Source organism: Choloepus didactylus, chromosome 15 (genome assembly GCF_015220235.1).
Source record: "Choloepus didactylus isolate mChoDid1 chromosome 15, mChoDid1.pri, whole genome shotgun sequence".
Taxonomy (NCBI): Eukaryota; Metazoa; Chordata; class Mammalia; order Pilosa; family Megalonychidae; genus Choloepus; species Choloepus didactylus.
In genome coordinates, this window is record NC_051321.1 from 69,927,819 (window position 1) to 69,946,607 (window position 18,789).

Here is an 18,789-nt window from a genome sequence, read left to right on the forward strand (position 1 = left end):
TAAGAAGTGTTGGTGAGGATGCGAATTCCCATGTTGGTAAGCGTTCCCATGCATTGCTGGTGGGAATGTAAAATGGAGTAGTTGATGTGGAAAGCAGTTTAGCAGTTCCTCAAAAAGTTAAACATAGAATTACCCTATGACCTGGAAATTTCACTTCTAGGTATATATCTCAAATAACTGAAAGCAAGGATTCAAACAGATACCTGTACACCAATGTTCATGGCAGCATTTTTCACAATAACCAAAAGGTGGAAACATCCCAAGAGTCATCAACAGATAAATGGATAAGCAAAATGCAGCATATCCACACAACAGAATACTATTCAGACATAAAAAGGACTGAAGTTTTGATAAATGCTACAACATGGATGGACCCTGAAAAACATTATACTAAGTGAAATAAGCCAGACACAAAAGACACATACTGTATGATTCCACATATAATATGAAATATCTAGAATAAACAAATTCACAGAAACAAAAAGAAGAATTGAGGTTACTAAGGTCTGGGGGGAGGGGAAATGGGCAGTTATTGCTTAAAGGGTAAAGAGTTTCTCTTTTGGATGATGAAAAATTTTAGTAATGGAAGGTGGTAATGGTAGCATGACCTTGTAAAAGTAATTAATGCCACTGAATTGTATACTTAAAAATGGTTGAGATGGCAAATTTTATATTATATAGTGTGTGTATATATGTGTGTGTGTTAGCACAATAAAAAAAGTAACCCACTCACAGTTATTGTTGGCTAGACATATTCCCTTCCTTTTCCTACCTGATCACTGCATGAGGATCAAGATAGCAGCGACTTTCCAAGTCCCAAATGATCCTTTTCTTGACACTCTCTGCTTGGTTCCTAAATTCCCTGTCCTGTAAAATAGATAGAAACTGTTGTCTTTCTGTGCCACGTGTCATCCTGCGCAATCTGCGGGGCAATCTGTAAATGGATTTGACCACAATACTTTTATTACTACTGCTACTGAAACTACTGCCACCACTTTAAATTTTATGACACTTTACTATTAATAAAGTACTGTAAGATCCATTACTTACATAATCCTTACAACAATACAATACTAAGTGTCAAATTCACTCATATAACCTCGATCAGTGGGTTTCAACCCTGGATGCATATTAGAATTCTGGAAGCTTTTTAAAAAAAATACTTTTTTAAAATATCGATTCCTGGGCATTAATATTATTTTAAAAGCAAATTCTTTTGTAATTGATATGGGGTGGGGGGGTGGTCATTGTCATTGTTTTAAAATCTTTCTAGGTAATTTTAATGTGCAGCCAGAGTTGAAAACTACTAAACTCTGCAAGCTGTTGGGGGTTGAATCATGTCCCCCACAAAAGCCATGTTCAAGTCAGAGCCTCTGGTCCTGTGGGTGTGAACCCATTTGTAAATAGGACCTTTGAAGATGTTAATAGTTAAAGTGTGTCCAAACTGAATGAGAGAGGGCCTTAATTCAATATGGTTAAAGTTCTTTTAAGCAAAGGACATTAGACACAGAAGAGAGAAACCACAGGGAACAGCCAGAAACTGGAAGTCAATGAAACCTGTAAGAGAAAAGAGAAGACACCGCCATGTGCATTGCCATATAATGGAGAAGCCAAGGAACCCCCCAAATTGCCAGCCAGCCAGAAGATACCAACCCCAGGAGGAAGCAAGCCCTCTAGCCTCTGAAACCGTGAGCCAATAAATTCCTGTTGTTAAGCCAACCCATTGTATGGTATTTGTTTTGGCAGCTAGGAAACTAAAACCCAAACCAAATAAAACATAAAAGTGAAAATGTTTCACTGATCACAATGATGAGAAAAGATACTGCACGGTATTTTCCAATATTGCTGGCTTTATGTCTATTACTTGAAATATTTAGAGTCATATATTCAAAATAATCAATCTCTTTTATTGAATGTTTTACAAACTCTTTTATTTAATGTTTCCACTAATGCTTGTCAGCTAGTTCACAGAAATATTTGCAAATGTGTTTACACATTTTCTATGCCCTTAAAGTGTTGTAATAAAATATTTTTTAAAAGAATAATTTTAACAACCTAAATGTCCACCAGCCTGAGACTGCTTAAGTAAATTAAAGTATCATACAATGACATGCCATACAGTAAGGACAAATAAAGACAGAAAAAGAGTGAGAAGGCTCTTTAGACAGTATTGTGAAAAAATCTTTAAGGTACAGTAAAAAGTGAAAAAAAATTGCAGAACAGTGTATATAGTGTGCTATGATTTGAATTTAAAAAAAAAATGATGGGGAAGGACTACGTACGTGTACGTAAGTATGGGTATGTGTTTACGAAACAAAAAATCAACAGTTTCCCCTACTGCTAATATGATTAACCACTTTATATTACACAGTTAAAAAAGAAATAAATACTATGTCTTGATATAAAGCAAAAATAACAGGTCTTCCTGACAAGTTCTAGTTCCATAAATAATAAGAGTGAATGTTTCCTGTAAATCTGGATTCCCTAAAGAAAAACAATTTTATCCCTCACTTTTGTTATGGGCATGTCTGAAGATACTTATGATCTTCGTGAATCTAATAATCAATTGAAAAATTGTGGTTTTCCCATCATTAACAAACTAATGTAAATTTGGTAACCCTGGTAATTTTGTGTTATTTTCTTTTGAGTACTGGTTTGTTTTTCATATGGTGAGCCAGTCCTTCTGAAGTCTGACTCCCATGCACTCCTTGAAAGGAAAATTTTTCTTTCCTTTTCTAAATGCGTCTGTTTCTGGGTCTTCTTTTGACTATATATATATATATATTTGCTTTTATATTCAGAAAAGTGTATCTGAAAGGAAACGTGAAACTAACAACAAAGGTGATTATAAGGAAATGAGCTGGGAAAGAATGGGGAGAGAGATGGAGGAGGAGGAGACTTTTGCTACATACCTCTTCATTGTTTATTTTGAATTGTTACTACATTATTACATATTCAAAAATAAATTCATTAAGAAATTGGCCGAATTTAATTTAAAAAAAAAGAAATTGGGAGACATTTTCATCAGGATTACATGGATAATTGTTTTATTTTGGATGATTCACAATAACTAACAAAATATTTCTTCAATACCCTGAGTTTATCATAAAAATCTCATACTTCAACCTCTCTTACCTCTGGGTGATTGAGTTCTCCATCTTCTTCCTCATAGGGACCACCAACGATGAACGCATCGGGAATGTTATTAGCTCCTGGGGCCAGAATGTTGGCAATAGGCCATTTTTTGGGCCGGGGAACAGGTTCTCTCTCCCCACCAAGTTTCAGTGTTCCATTTCGGAATAATATGGGATAGTCTTTCTATAGAAATAAATACCACATGTGAGGAAAAATTGTAAGACTTTGAAATAGAAGACAAAAATTTTACTGAAGTGTATTTTCAAGGGAATGTTGAGTGTTGTTACAGACTCTTCTGTGATTATCTGGTTTTCCAGAGGGGTCTGTGACGTTCATTGTCTAAGCAATTTTCTAACTTCCTAATTTTTAGAATATTGATAATAAAGCAAATTATTCTTGTACATAGATATGCAAATGTATTTTGTCCAGTAAAGATAGAATCGTTTACTGTCCTATGGCTACTGACCCATTTGGAATTATTAGCAAATTCCTTTCAGCATTCCTGGGTGTCTAGATACCGGCCACTTCTTCAGATTCTAACTGGTTTTTACATTTTACTAATCTCCTTATTAATTAGTTAGAAAAACAAAATATCTGATAAATTCTTTGTCATTTTATATTTATATGAGAGTCATGATTATACCTTTTTAAAAAAATATCCTTTACAAAACAAACTTAAATCTGACAAGGAGCTAAAAATACAGAAAATTTCGTATCTTAAATTTATTTAAAATATACTTGAAATTAAAAAACAGGTAGAGGATATAAATAGGCAATTTATAGAAGGGCAAATTAAAAAACCCAACATTTAAATAAAAAGATACACTATATCATTAATAATCAATGAGATGCAAATGAAAACAATGTGATACCATTTTAAATAATCAGAATGGAAAAATCAAAGTCTGAAAATATCAACTGTTGCCAAAAATGTGAAGGGAAATGGTATTCTTATACTTTCATATATATTCATATATATCATATATTAAATATATTCATACACAATTGTGGGAAGCAATTTTGCAGCTTCTAGTAAAATTTAAGCTCTGCAAACCCTGTAACTCAACAATTCTAGTTCTTTGGGTTAACCTTAAAAAACTTTTTTGAAGGAGGGACATCTCTGGAATGGTAGATGGAGTCAAGAACTCAGAAAATCTGCTCCTCTATAAAAGCAATGAGAACACTGTTAAAATTAGTCAAAATCAACTTTTTCAGAACTCTGGAAATTAACGTCTTGAAAAATCTGAGGAGTGTATATTCAAGGAAAATGGCTGAATCTTCATAAGAACAATGGGTTCTGTGGCATATTAACTTTCTCTATCTCATTGCCCTCTCCCCAGTTCCATGATAGCCTTGAAAACAGCTTCACAAATACAGTCCTTTGAAAACCAGCAGCCTAGTATCCTAGCAGCCACTGGAGAAGGCAGAATGGTTTGGAGCTACTCAAAAGCCCCAGAGAATATTCATTATTTGAACTGTCTGGAAGCTCCTTGGAAAGCTCCATTCTTTGGCCTTGTCTTTATTTGACCTCCCTCTGAACTCACTGAACAAAGAGCTCTATCTAAGGCACTTGTCGACAACCATCAGCAACAATTATTTAACGGAACACTTGCCTGAGGAAGCAGGACAAGTTGAGGACAAGAGGCTGACCAAAAAGCTTAAAAGGAAAAATTGGGGAATTAGATAGACATATGGGATTAAGGAAAGCTTCCAACATATTCCTAAGTATCTAGAAACCTATGTGTATGTTCATGGCATGCCCAGGAAAGACATAAGAAGGTCCTAATATCTCAATCTCTGGCTGACCTTAGGCTTTGCACAAGGGAAAAAGTGAAGGCCTAGGGCAAGTGGTAAACTGCTGGCAAGTGGTAAACTGCTGGCTGGAGTACTGAATGCAAGGCCCAACACACAAAAAGAGCCTTGCCTAACCCCTACTTTTCCTCTCTTGCTTGTTTGCATGCAGATATTTCAATATGCTCCCATTTTGCAGCCTAAGGGAAACATTAGGTCTATTGGAATGGCCTGATTGTACGCTGAACCTGAAACCAGGAACAAGCAGCCCCAGCAGCTTGCCAGGAGAGGAAACTGCACAAAGATTACTTGATACATGCTCTTTGCTTAGTGGCAGGTCCCCATCCCCGGGGGGTGTGGAAAAACCCAACCCTTGAGCATCACAGAAGTCCCTTATCTCCAATGCGAAGGGAGGTGTGCAGAGTCACCATCTACCAACTCTGAACCAAGCAGTTATCCTCCTTGAGGCACCGGCCAAGATAGGACCATTTCCCTTGCTCAATAAAGCAGGTGGGAGTACTAACTGATTGTAACCCTTTTAGAAGCATTTTGGAAATCTCTATTAAGAACTTCAAAAGACCCATCTCCAGTCATTCCATATGTAGAAATTTGGTCTAAGGAGTAAACTGGAATTAAGAGAAAGTTTTGTATAATAAAATACATTGTGCAAAATCCACAAAACATATGCATAAAAATAATCCAAAGAGAAAAACACCAAAACATTGACAATTTTTAATATTTTACACATTTCCTGCCATAAGTATATGTTTATTAATATAAATTATACATAATTCATAATATATGATAAATATATAAATTATAAATATAAATATGTATCTAAAACACAAATAAACTTTATTTCTTAAGCCTAAAATAAATCTCAGACATTAACTGAGCTATAATTTGAATGAAAGTTTAGCAGTTGAGGAAGAGATGGTCATTTGATTGTAGTCATATTCAAATCTGTATAAATATCTGACAACAGGCTTTACCTCTCCAATCGACGGAACTTGCAGACCAACCATGTAGTTCTGCAGGGGACCCAGTGGAATGAAGGACTCAGGCACAGAGTAGGCAGCCTCCAATGTGACCTTCAGTAGATTGCCCCCTAAGATCTGAGCTGTGGTCAATAATGGTTCTGATACAAACACTTTCACTTCAAGACTGCACTGCTGCGAAAGAATAAAATTATATAGTTTTTTTTTTTTAATTGCCAGAGTCTCTCCCCTTCTTTTTTTCTTTCTTTTTTTTAATGCATTATCTCCTTCGAATCTAACAGCGCTGTTCAAGGTAGGAAGGTCAAGCTTAATCATTTTCAAGCATAGCATTGAAAGAATGTTCTCCAGGTACTGTGATTCAGAGATAGAGCCAAGAGCAGAACGTTATCTCTAGCATATCCTACAACGTAAGCAGGACGACCAGGGCAGATGAAGGAGTGGTTTGTGGCAGTTTAAAGGTCAGAATCAACAAGAAGCAGAGGGTTCCAGGGTAATTATCAGAATGGTTAATTAGGGAACTGCATTTGGAATAGTTAGATGACTGTGGCCCTTCTCTCTCCTTTACAGAGGGCAGCTGTGGTATCTGCTGTCAGGGCACTTGCACCAGAGTGGCAAAGCAGTGCCCCAAGAATCTACTGATCCTCAGGAGGAATGGGAAACACAGCCCAGAAGACAAAGCAGTTACACAGCATAGCAGGCCACACTTCCCCTCCTCCCATCACCAAAGGCAGGCTACCATACCAGAAAGTGTGCTGGGTGTTTTCATGCACTATTTAATTTAATCCATCTTAGAACATGGTTGAAGAGGCATATCTGTGGTTAAGCCTTCTGTACATCTACCCCTGAACAAAGAAACTGATACCTATGCTATACCTTGTGTCCCCCAGCCCCCACCATTTAATCACACTGGGTTGTAATCGGTGATATGCAGAGTGTGGGCTCCTGGGAGGTAGAATCTTGCTTTATTCATCTTTGTTTCCCAGAACCTAGCACTATGTTTGCTTGTGAAAAGATGTTCAATGAACTGAACTCAAATGAATTGAACCTTATTAGAGCACAGCCTTGTTAGATTAAATGGCAAGTTGAAATGAGAGTTAAAACTCCAATTACCTTAGCCCCTGGTCGAAGAGTTTCTAGGAGTGAGCCAGGCACAGGGTGCAATGGGGCCATCGTTTCAAATGAACTCTGTCCTGCAAAAACAAGACCAAGTGAAACCAGAAAAGGAAGGGTTAAATTAGCACTACAACAGACACAGATAAAGATGTTCATCTTTTCCTCAAATCCCTCAAGGTCATCAAGCCTTATTTCTGCACTTCTCTTGAGTTAAACTGTATGAGCTTTACTATTTTGGCTTTTGGACAAATCACATATCTGACCTTCCAGTAAAGGAAGAAGGTCCACCACAGCTTGACCAAGAACTAAGGTCTTCTCATCTTTCTGTTTCTTTTCCTTTGGTAAAACTTCAGTCATGGTTACTAGAAAAATCAAAACCAAGAAAAATGAGATCAGTTCTAGCTAAGCCATCAAAAAACCAAGGTGTTAACAAGCAAAACACTGTCAAAGAAATTTAATTGAAGATATATGAATTTGAAACCCTAGAATACACCAATATCAGTGACTTTTGGTGGAGAATACTGGATCACCTTAGCGACTTCCAAACTTTCTGTCCGCAACTGATAGTAAGAAATGGATTCTACATCATGATCATGTACACACGCATATATATAAAGATAACTGTTCTGGTTTGCTAATGCTGCCGGAATGCAAAACACCAGAAATGGATCAGCTTTTATAAAGGGGGTTTATTTCATTACAAAGTTACAGTCTGAAGGCCATAAAGTGTCCAAGGTAAGTCATCAACAATCGGGTACTTTCACTGGAGGATGGCCAATTGCGCCTGGGAAACCTCTGTTAGCTGGGAAGGCACATGGCTGGCATCTGCTCCAAAGTTCTGGTTTCAAAATGGCTTTCTCCCAGGATGTTCCTCTCTAGGATGCAGTTCCCCAAAAATGTCACTCTTAGTTGCTCTTGGGGTGTTTGTCCTCTCTTACCTTCTCCAGAGCAAGAGTCTGCTTTCAACAGCTGTCTTCAAACTGTCTCTCATCTGCAGCTACTCTCAGCTTCTGTGCGTTCTTCAAAGTGTCCCTCTTGGCTGTAGCAAGCTTGCTCCTTCTGTCTGAGCTTAAAAAGTGCTCCAGTAAACTAATCAAGGCCCATGCTGAATGAGTGGGGTAACACCTCCATGGAAACTATCCAATCAGTGTCATCACCCACAGTTGAGTGGGGCGCATCTCCATGGAAGCACTCAAAGAATTACAATCTAATCAACACTAATACATTGCCCACACAAGATTACATCAAAGATAATGGTATTTTGGGGGACATAATACATTCAAACTGGCACAGTAACTATTAAATGTTTCATATAGTATTTATACTTACTACTTCAAAACCCCTTAGTTATTTTCTATTCCTTTTAATTTAATGTATAGGAAATTAATGGTCAAGATTCCCCTAAATTGATTTTAGGAACAACTAGAAAGTCACAATCTGCAGTTTGAAAAACATTGGTCTGGACCTTCCAATATTGCCTAGCATAGGGCTTAGCAAATCTTGGAGGGACCCACAAGGTCTTTCACTGCAGCATTACTACATGTGTGTGCTTAATATTTATTATGAAAATTTTCAGATACACAAAAATGTAGAGACTAGTGTAATGAATATCCGTATACCCATCATCTACATTTAACAATTGTTAACATGTCAAATTTGCTTCATCTATTTTTATTTTCTGAAATACAGACATCATGACATTTCACCCCTAAATACTGAAATACACAAAATAAAAAATGTGATTTTCCTATATAACCATAATACCTTTATCATCTCTAGCAAGTGTGGTAACAGTATTAAATATAATTCCCTAATTCATCTAATGCCGAATCTGTATTTACTATTTCCCATTAACCCAAAATTTATATTGTAGCTGGTTTGTTCAAACCAAGATCTAATCAAAGTCCACACATTACATTTGGTTGTCATGTTTATGTTTCTTCTCATTTATAACAGTCCCTGTACTCATTACTTTTTTTTCCTATGGCACTGATTTATTGAAGACACCAGGTCAATTATCATACAGAATGACTCAGACTCTGGATTTGTCTTCTTATTTTTCCTCACGGTGTTGTTTAATTTGTTTCTCAATCCCTGTTTCTTACAATGGATTTTTTTTGGAGGTGGGGTTATCCTTCTGGGGTTTCCTCGGCTTCTTGAATCTGTAAGATTACGTCTCCTGCCAAATTTGGAAAGTTTTCAGCCATTATTTCTTTGTTTACTTTTTCAACCCTTCCCCCTTTCTCTTCTCCTTCTGGAACTAGGATGACATGAATGTTAGATATTTTTGTTATAGTCCCATGGGTCCCTGAAGCTCTGTTCATTTTTAAAAAAATTTTTTATTTCCTCTCTGTTGTTCAGATTGGGTATTTCTATTATATCTTCTAGTTCACTAAGTCTCTCTCTCCTCTCCCTTCTGCTGTTGAGCCCATTCACTGAGCTTTCTATTTTGGTTATTGTATTTTTCAGTTCTAAAATTTCCTTTGATTTTTCTTTATATCTTCCATTTCTTTCCTGAAATGTTCTACTTCTTTGCTGAGTCTTTCTACTTTTTAAAATTTCCATCATGTTTGTAATTACTCATTGAAGCATTTTTATCATGACTTCTTTAAATTCTTTGTCTGAAGATTCTAACATCTCTATCATCTTGGTATTGTTGTCTTTTGACTGTCTTTTAAAATTCACTTTGAGTTCTTCTTGGTTCTTGGTATTATGAGTGATTTTCAATTGAAACCTGGATGTTTTCATATCATATTTTGAGGCTTTGGATATTATTTAAGCCTTCTGTTTCAGCTGGCTTTTACTGACACCATTTTGTCAGGGAAAGGGGAGGAGGGCAGTGGTTCCTCATTACTGTCAGGTGGAGGCAGGAGGTAGAATTCCCTCTCTCAGCCTCTGTTAACACAAAAGGGATGTGGTTCCTTGTTACTGAGAGCAGGAATGGGAGTTCTGGTCCCCACTTGATACTGTATTAGAGCACCTTGTTTCTTCAGGTGGGTATGGAAGTCCAGGCTCCCCTCATGGTCTCAACTGACACAATAGGGAAGGGAGATGGTCATTATTGAGCCTTTATGTCCCAAGCATTATGTTAGGCTCTAGCAATTATGAAATAAATAAGACACAGCCCCTGATTTTAAGAAGATCCTCCTCTAGCAGGGAACACAGGCAAATTAATGATTGTTATACAGTATGGTGAGTATACAGGAGTATAAATAAGTTTGCCAGATAAATTTTAGGATGCCCAGTTAAATTCAAATTTCAGAGAAACAACAAATAACTTTTTACCATAAGTATCTCCCAAATATTGTACTTTGTGTGTGTGTGTGTGTGTGTGTGTGTGTATGTAGGTATGTGTGTAGGTGGGCACTAAGTCTGGCAACCCTAAATACAAAGTGTATTGGGAATATAAAGGAGGCACTCTCAACTCAATTTGAGGAGATAAGGGCTGCAAAACTCAGTCATATATCAAAAGTCTTTGATATAAACTGATTGAAACTAGTAGGCAATGACTGCTACCAGAAGCAGGTAAGTCTTAATGTATACCGGTTATTCCTAGATTAAGGAGGTAAGGTATGTTCAACTGTCCCTAATACAACTACTACATACCTCAGATTCTCCTCATACCATACTCATATAATTAACATTTTTAGAATCACAAGGACTTACAGAACACTGGTTTGTGGGCGAGGTCATCTAAAGTGATTCCTCCTTCAGGATTGAAATCAAAACTGCTAGTGAAGTTGTATTTTGCAGTTCCATCTGGAGAAATAGTAATTTTTGCAGAGTCTCCCAGAACTACATGATTGTATTCTGCACGAATAAAGGTAACTGGAGTATCCCCTTTAAAACCTTTCTGTTGATAGAAAAAGAACACTTTACAATTATACTCAAGTAGAAAATTGTGTTAAGCATCTGGGAACCCATTTTGACTGGGGTTAAACAGCATTTTCCATGTTTTCCTAGCAAACTACATCACAAATACAAAAAGGGTGGGGAGAAAGTCATTAAACAAATCTAGTTAGATAATTGCAACATTCCATTTAAATGCCATTATGTAGGAGTTTTGAAAAATAGCATTTATTATGTTTTATATTTATTAAGTTTTACAGATAAATGTATACTGTGGAACATTTGAAAAATTGAGAAAAGCAGATAGAAAAAAAATAATCTCTAACTTCCCTCTAATATGTAAACACAACATTTTAGAATATATTTTCTGGTGTTTTTCTATGAAAATACATACACACACAATTATATATACATCTTTGGATATTTACATTTTTTTAAAAGTGGAGATCATTTATTACAACTTGTTTTGAAATGAGGTTTTTTACTTCATAAGCTGAATGAATCTTTTTGACGTTTCATCACTGTTCTAAAACATTTTAACAGTTATATCATATTGTAGTTTTATTGTTTGAATTCATCAAATGTAATTAAACACAAAAGAAACTGGAAGAATTCAGATCCTTCTCAGAAGAAAGAGGAAAAAAAAAAAGGAAATTTTATATGAACTGCAGTCTGGGGAAACTAGATCACCGCTTGTTTCACTCCTTTTAAACTGAGTCTTGAAACTGCCAGGTAGTTTGCTATTACTCCCAGTAATGAGATTTCTGATTATAGACGAACAATGATGAGGAAGTGCCATTACTCTGTAAAGCCAAGAGGCTTGGTGGTAGAGATTGATGCAAACTCCATTCCTCCCACTGGTGCTCCCAACATGTCTTCCTCTACCTGCAGGCAGATGTTTGACAAGGATATCTGAGCCCAAAGGCAAATCTACTTTCAAGAAGAATGAATAAACCAGGGACTTTGAGGATTTCCAAAAATAACTTTACCAAGTCATATCCGTCTGTAACGATGATCTGCACTGGTCTGCCTGTTGATGCCACCTGCTCCATATCAGCAACTAGGCAAAGTCCCCCTGGTCTTCTCTGGTCTCTGTAAACAGAATGAATGAACCGGTCCCTTCATGTTCTATGGCTGTACAAGTACCCACATTATATCATTACCAATACCAGGGGAGAAACTGGGAAATGGCATAGTCCAGCATTGCTTTATTCCCCTTTCCCAACTTTTCCTGATGGACAGGCGGTGCTTTAGGGAGTTGGTCAAAAGGATGATTACATCTGTGAGTGCTAAAAAGGTCCTTATAGATGTAATTAACCCATTAAGCACAAATAACCACAAGACAAAGTATGGAGGGATGCCACCCCCTCCCTCCCATCTCCTATGTCCTTCACAGAGGTCTTTGGTAACTTTTGTTTTGAATCTCTAAAGCTGCCTTCAAAAGTTAATACCTCAGTTTTACAAAAACATGTTTTGAGAGTGGGAAAGAAGCAGCCATATAGAATAGATAGTCCATTGGGAAAGGTCCTAATAGAGGTCTTGTTGAGTCAGAGATCTTTTCTAGTTATTTTACCGATACAAACAGTTTAAAAAAAATAAGGTATCTGTTAAAAAAAATTTAAGGCCATGATTTCTGCCTCAATTCAAAGTGGAACTTATCCAGACAATTCAAACATTTATTGAGGACATACTATATGCTATGAATCCCTCAGAGCTTTCACAGTTCCCAGCTTTCCCTTCACTTTCCCAGTTCCCTAAAAAGGCTCAGATCACTTGAGCCTTGTCTCTGTCTCCATTGACAACTTCCTTATCACATTTACATTTGAAATATTCTTTGGCAACAGCCCCCTTCTTTCCTTTTCAATGGTATCACACAAAGTAGGCCTTCTTTACCCTTCTGCTGAACTGTAACAAGAGCCTCCTAAGTGATCTCTGACCCTGCTTTCTTCTTATACTAACCCATTCCACTTCTATCAGAATTATTCCTTGAACTAACATTTATTATGTTAAGTATCATAGTAGATGTTGGGGATACAAGAGATAAGATGTAAACTCTCTTTCTAGTGAGGATGACACACATGTAAATAGACCAGGAATTGTAATCTGTGTGATGAGTGCTCTGCAAGAGAAAAGCTAGGAGGCAGATAGGAGGAAAGGGTGTGTGTGTGTGTGTGTGTGTGTGTGTGAATTAACTTTTGTTTATAACTTACTCTGTGCCAGTCAGTATGGACATTACATGTGTTATAAGTATCTATTCTTGCAGTTGACTCTTAAACCTCCATTTTAGTGAAAAGGAAACTGAGCTTCAAAGAAATCTTAACGTGGTCAAACATTAAGAAAGTAAAGCTGGGGTCCTAGCCTAGCTGGTTTCAGAGAACATTTGTGGTATGGCTGCCAGGAAATCTCGTTATAGGGAGTGGCCTGGAACGATGGTGGTGGTTTTTTTTTTTATTTTAATTCAGTTTTGAGATATATTCACATACCATAAAATCATCCACAGTGTACAATCAACTGTTCACAATACCATTATACAGTTGTGCATTCATCACCAAAATCAATTTCTGAACATTTTCATTACTCCAAAAAAATAAAAATAAGAATAAAGATAAAAGTAAAAAAGAACACCTAAAACATCCCCATCCCCCCATCCCACCCTATTTTTCATTTAATTTTTGTCCCCATTTTTCTACTCATCTGTCTATACACTAGATAAAGGGAGTGTGAGCCACAAGGTTTCACAATCACACAGTCACACCATGTAAGCTACATAGTTATTCAATCATCTTCAAGAATCAAGGCTATTGTGTTTCTGTTTGACAGTTTCAGGTATTTCCTTCTAGCTATTCCAACACACTGAAAACTAAAAAGGGATATCTATATAGTGCATAAGAATACCCTCCAGAATGACCTCTCGATGCCATATGAAATCTCTCAGCCAATGGAACTTTATTTCATTTCATTTCGCACCCCCCTGTTGGCCAAGATGCTGGATCCAGGCTCATCCTTGGGAGTCATGTCCCGTGTTGCCAGAGAGATTTACACACCTGGCAGTCATGCCCCACATAAGGGGGAGGGCAGTGAGTTTACCTGCTGAATGGGCTTAGAGAGAGGCCATATCTGAGCAACAAAAGAGGTTCTCTGGGGGACACTCTTAGGCACAACTATAAGTAGGCTTAGCCTCTCCTTTGCAGTAACCAGCTTCATAAGGGCAAGCCCCAAGATCAAGGGCTCAGCCTACTAAATCAGTAGACCTCAATGCTTGTGAGAATATCAGTAATTTCTCAGGTGGGGAAGTTTGGTATTTCCACATTTTCCCCCAGTTCCTCACGGGGACCCTGCAAATACATTTTTATTTTCTGCCCAAATTACTTTGGGATGTTTTGGAATTTCACACCAATCTATACAAACCTACCAGATCTTACTTCCTATTCAAACTTCCATTTAATTATGGTGTTTAAATAAACTGTACAAGTTAAATTATATAGTATGCTACAGAAAATATAGATCCTGCACCAAACAAACATCTCTTCCCTTGGTCTCACACAGAAGTTGAAGTTTTAAAACACAATCAGTTTCATCCTTTATCCTTTGGCCTGATTTGCCTTAGTCCTAACCAGATCTGCTTCATTCTTATCTCTAATTGTAGTCTGAACTCTTTTTCAGTTTTTTTAACAGTTGCTGTATGAGGTAATACTGCATTCATAGCTGCCAAACTCTAATCTGAGTCTCAGGTGACACACAGATACCCAAAGTGGAACTATGCTTTAATAAACTGAAGTGAAGTTGGGGGAAGGATGTTCCAGGCAGGGGGAAACAGATTGTGAAAGGTTCAGAGAGAAAAAAAAAATCAAGTCAAGTTAGATAGGAAGTAGAAGTATATCAGTTTGCTTGGCATGTATGTAGGGTGAAGAAAAATAAGGATAAAATGAAACTGAAGAGACAAGCACTGAAATATGATAATATGGTACAGATATGACCATATCATTGCCTTATTCCCTCTCACCTACCAAACAAGGCTGAATTTACTACATTCAAAGCCCTCTATCATCTAGCAGTGCCAATCAACTTTTCACCTTACCTTGCCTATTCTCTGTTACATTTTTCAAAGATGATCTGTACTTAACACTTTTGTGTTTTTTGCATTTTTTCTTCCTACTGGAATTCTTATTCCTCTCACCCAAGCCCTCTCTACATGGGCAAAAGCTACTTATCCTTCAAGATTCAGCTCAAACGCTTCCTAGTCCAGAAAGCCTTTCCTGCCAACTCAGACAGCATCTGCCCTTCCTTTGAACTCTTTTATCACTTTAAAATTCTCCTGCGGCATTTACCACATGTTGTCTCATTTATCAGAACTGGACTGGGATTCAAAAGACCCTGGTTAGTTTCCCACTTAATAACTGTGACCCTGGGAAAATGCCTCAATTGTCTGAGCCTCAGTTTCACCTTCGAAAAAATGGATAATACTTCTGACCTGCCTCTTCCAGATCTGCTGTGAATATCCCCTAAAATAGTAAAACTGCTTAAGCTATAGAGCACCACACAAATGGAATTAGCACAGCTTTTACAAAATGCTCAATCCCAACCCTGAAGACAGAGAGCCTGATAACATGTCTTGCATGCAAGAGGCATTCACAGACTCTATTTGTAGAGTAATAAAAGGAAGAAATCGGGCTGATACAACTCACGGTCAGGACAGTCAGGTGGGGGCTCTAGTCGCCCCAAACTACGCACGCACTTCTTTTCATTTGCTTAGAAGCTGCTGCAGCGGAAGAGTCAAATTAGAAACACGTAGGTTAGACCAAAGAGGTGGGGATGTGTTGGGTTTGGACCGGCGACAGAGGCAAAGTCTGCGCTTATTTAAGCGGCGGGTCTCGGCGTAAAGTGGGTAGGGGTTCTATGTCCGCCTTCGGGTGGGAGGCCTGGGGCCGGCGGGCGCGTTCGCGCCTAGTGTGGTCGTTGGCGTTTGGGTGCCGGGCTGGAGAGGCCAGGAAGCGAGTATTCTGAGGAGAAATAGCTGTCTTAAATGTGGCAGCCCCAGATGTGTTTTTCGCAACTATAGCAACCAACTACATCTCGCGAGAGCTTATTTTCGGCAACCGCCGCAGCCCAAGACTCGCGAGAGTGTTTTGGGGGGAGGTAAAAAATAGGGCGCAGCGAGATTCTGCGCCTGCGCGCTGGGAGGGCGCGCTCGTGCCTGTTTCACCTCAAACCTTGGGTTGCTGATATTTCAACAATGTTGCTTTCCCTTAGGCAAGAGTTTTAGGTAAGTGTCAAGTTTTCCTACTTTCGATTTTGCTTTCTCGACCCTTTTCGCAGTATGCCTCCGTAAATAGGAGAAAAACGAAAGGAGAGTTATTTAAAGAAAAAAGCTTTGTCAAGCGGTTTTGAAAAATAATTTAAATCTTTCTCCGTGAAAAATGCAGATATATATATATTTTTTAAGAAGTAAGCTTGTGAGAGTGTAAATGGTGTTGTTTCTCCCCAGAGGCTTTGCACAGTGCTATGCACTTTGCGGGTGCTCATTATTGTACAATAAAAGTAACTTGAGGTATATGATGTTAATACAAATTTTTAATACATTCCAAATTTAACATTAAAGAGTTGGAATAACAAAATACAGGGGGGAAAAAATAGGGAACAACCTAAATGTCCGTCAACAGAAGAGTGGATGAATAAACTGTGGTATATTCACAAAATGACTTATTCCAAAGCAGTCAAACAGTTTTACACACCACATGGTTGAATCTTAGCAATATGTGTATTTGAAAATGTTGTAGTGTTAGGGCCCAGCTTGAAGGGGCTCGCTCTCACTGGTCAAATCAGGGACAATTTGAGCATCAAAATAATGAGAGGAATGGATTAGTACATTGAATAAGAATATACAAGTGCACATTGATGTAAATGGAGAGCAAAGATCTTATGGTAGAATGCCATGGAGTGATGGAAACAATTACCATTTGGCAACCACTATGGAGGTGGATGATTCAGGCAGGAGTGTTTAATGGATGCTAGGGCTGGTGGGTGAAGGTTTGATAAGGAATAGGATATTGAGGGTAATTTAGGAATACTTCTCCATGGAATATTAATAAATTACCAAGGGGAAAACGGTGAATTGAAGACACCAACATGACCAGGTGGTCAAAGTTAATATCACTTTGGAGTTTAAGGAGTCTACATTGTGTGTCTCCTGGTGAGATGCACCGAGAAAAGCAAAGCATCGTTTTTGTGGTATTCATGTTATCAGAGGGACCCAGATTGCTAGTCATCCATAGAATATAAGGCATGTCTTTAAAACTGTCAAAGACAAGAAAGCCTGGGGTCTGTTTCAGAGTAAAGGAGCCTGAAGATAAATGACAACTAAATATAGTATATATTCCTGGATAGCATTCTGCACCAGAAAGGAAAAAGACATTGGTGGGAGAGTGGGCAAAATTTGAAATGGACTCCGTGGATTGGATGGTAATTTTGTGTCTTTATTGATTCTCTGATTCACAAAGTTGTTCACTGGCTATAAAGGCAAGTGTCCCTGTTTTGAGGGAAAGTACACACACTGTTTAGTATTGGTGGAACATCATGTCTGCAGTTTGCTCTCCAAAGGTTTAGAAAAAGACTAAAATTAAGGGATATATGCACACAAACACACACACACATACAAAGAGTGAGCATTGAAGCAAATGCAATAAAATATTAACTATTTGGGAATCTGGGTGAAGGGTACACAAAAATTGTTTTTGCAATTTTTCTGGACATATGAAATTATTGCAAAATAAATTACTAAAATATATACACATATAACCACACTTCATAGGAAATTCCTTGCCTAAGATACAGTCACCGGAACCAAATTTTAAGTAACTTTTATTTCTAATAATAAAACATTAAAATTACAAAATTTTTAAAAATTTGTAAGTTGTAATGTTCATATGTAATAAAAGATTTTCAGAATAAAACTATGATGCTACTGAGTAAGGCATTTTGCTCTGGATTTTTTTTTCTAAGTGAGGGTTGTGAGTGAATTTGCACTGAGACAGCCATCCACATGCAAAGGAATGAAGCTAGGCCTCTACCTCAGACCACATACAAAAATTAAATCAAAATGGATCAAAGAGCTAAAACTATAAAACTCTTTGAAGAAAACAGGCCTACAGCTCTGCAGGTAAAGTCACTGTCCCTGTGTGGGACGTAACACCTAGTGGCATGTAAATCTGACAGTGTGGGACATGACTCCCGGGGATGAGCCTGGCCCTAGCACCGTGGGATTGAGAAAGCCTTCTTGACCAAAAGGGGGAAGAGAAATAAAATAAAGTTTCAGTGGCTGAAAGATTTAAAATCGAGTTGAGAGGTCATTCTTGAGGTTATTCTTATGTGTTATATAGACATCCCTTTGTAGTTTTTAGTGTATTGGAATAGCTAGAAGGAAATACGTGAAATTGTTGAACTGCAACCCAGTAGCCTTGTTTCTTGAAGATGACTGTATAACTATATAGCTCTCAAGGTGTGAATGTGTAATTGTGTAACTGTGTAAACCTTGCAACTTACACTCCCTTTATCCACTGTAGAGTAAGAAAACAAAGACAAAAATAAATAAATAAATAGAGGGGAAGGGATATGGGATGTTTTAGGTGTTCTGTTTTTATTTTTATTCTTATTTTTATTTTGGGGGTATTAATGACAATGTTCAAAAATTGATTGTGGTGATGAATGTACAACTATACGATGATACTATGAACCACTAATTGTATCTGGTATGTAAATATATCTCAATAAAATTGCACTTAAAAAAACAAAAAAAGAGAAGAAAACAGGCCTAAATCTTCATGAGTTTAGATCAGGCCATGGTTTCCTAGATACAGCAACAAAAGCACAAGCAACCAAAGAAATAATAGATAAATTAGACTTCATC

The 18,789-nt window shown here is 37.5% G+C and overlaps 1 protein-coding gene across 5 annotated transcripts in view; it reads right to left on the bottom strand.

Moving 5' to 3' along the window:
- The window catches only part of CFAP70 (cilia and flagella associated protein 70), a 106,297-nt gene extending 90,370 nt beyond the window's left edge, over positions 1 to 15,927 (bottom strand). For all 5 annotated transcript variants that reach the window (XM_037804780.1, XM_037804777.1, XM_037804778.1 and 2 more), the window contains exons 1-8: positions 15,572 to 15,927; positions 11,876 to 11,978; positions 10,704 to 10,890; positions 7,301 to 7,399; positions 7,035 to 7,114; positions 5,919 to 6,098; positions 3,136 to 3,318; positions 773 to 867 (exon numbers count right to left, since the gene is read on the bottom strand). In XM_037804780.1, the coding sequence (XP_037660708.1) occupies positions 773 to 867; positions 3,136 to 3,318; positions 5,919 to 6,098; positions 7,035 to 7,114; positions 7,301 to 7,399; positions 10,704 to 10,890; positions 11,876 to 11,938 (887 nt within the window). In that variant the 5' untranslated portion in view covers positions 11,939 to 11,978; positions 15,572 to 15,927. The remainder of the gene's footprint in view (positions 1 to 772; positions 868 to 3,135; positions 3,319 to 5,918; positions 6,099 to 7,034; positions 7,115 to 7,300; positions 7,400 to 10,703; positions 10,891 to 11,875; positions 11,979 to 15,571) is intronic.
- Positions 15,928 to 18,789: the final 2,862 nt, after the last annotated feature.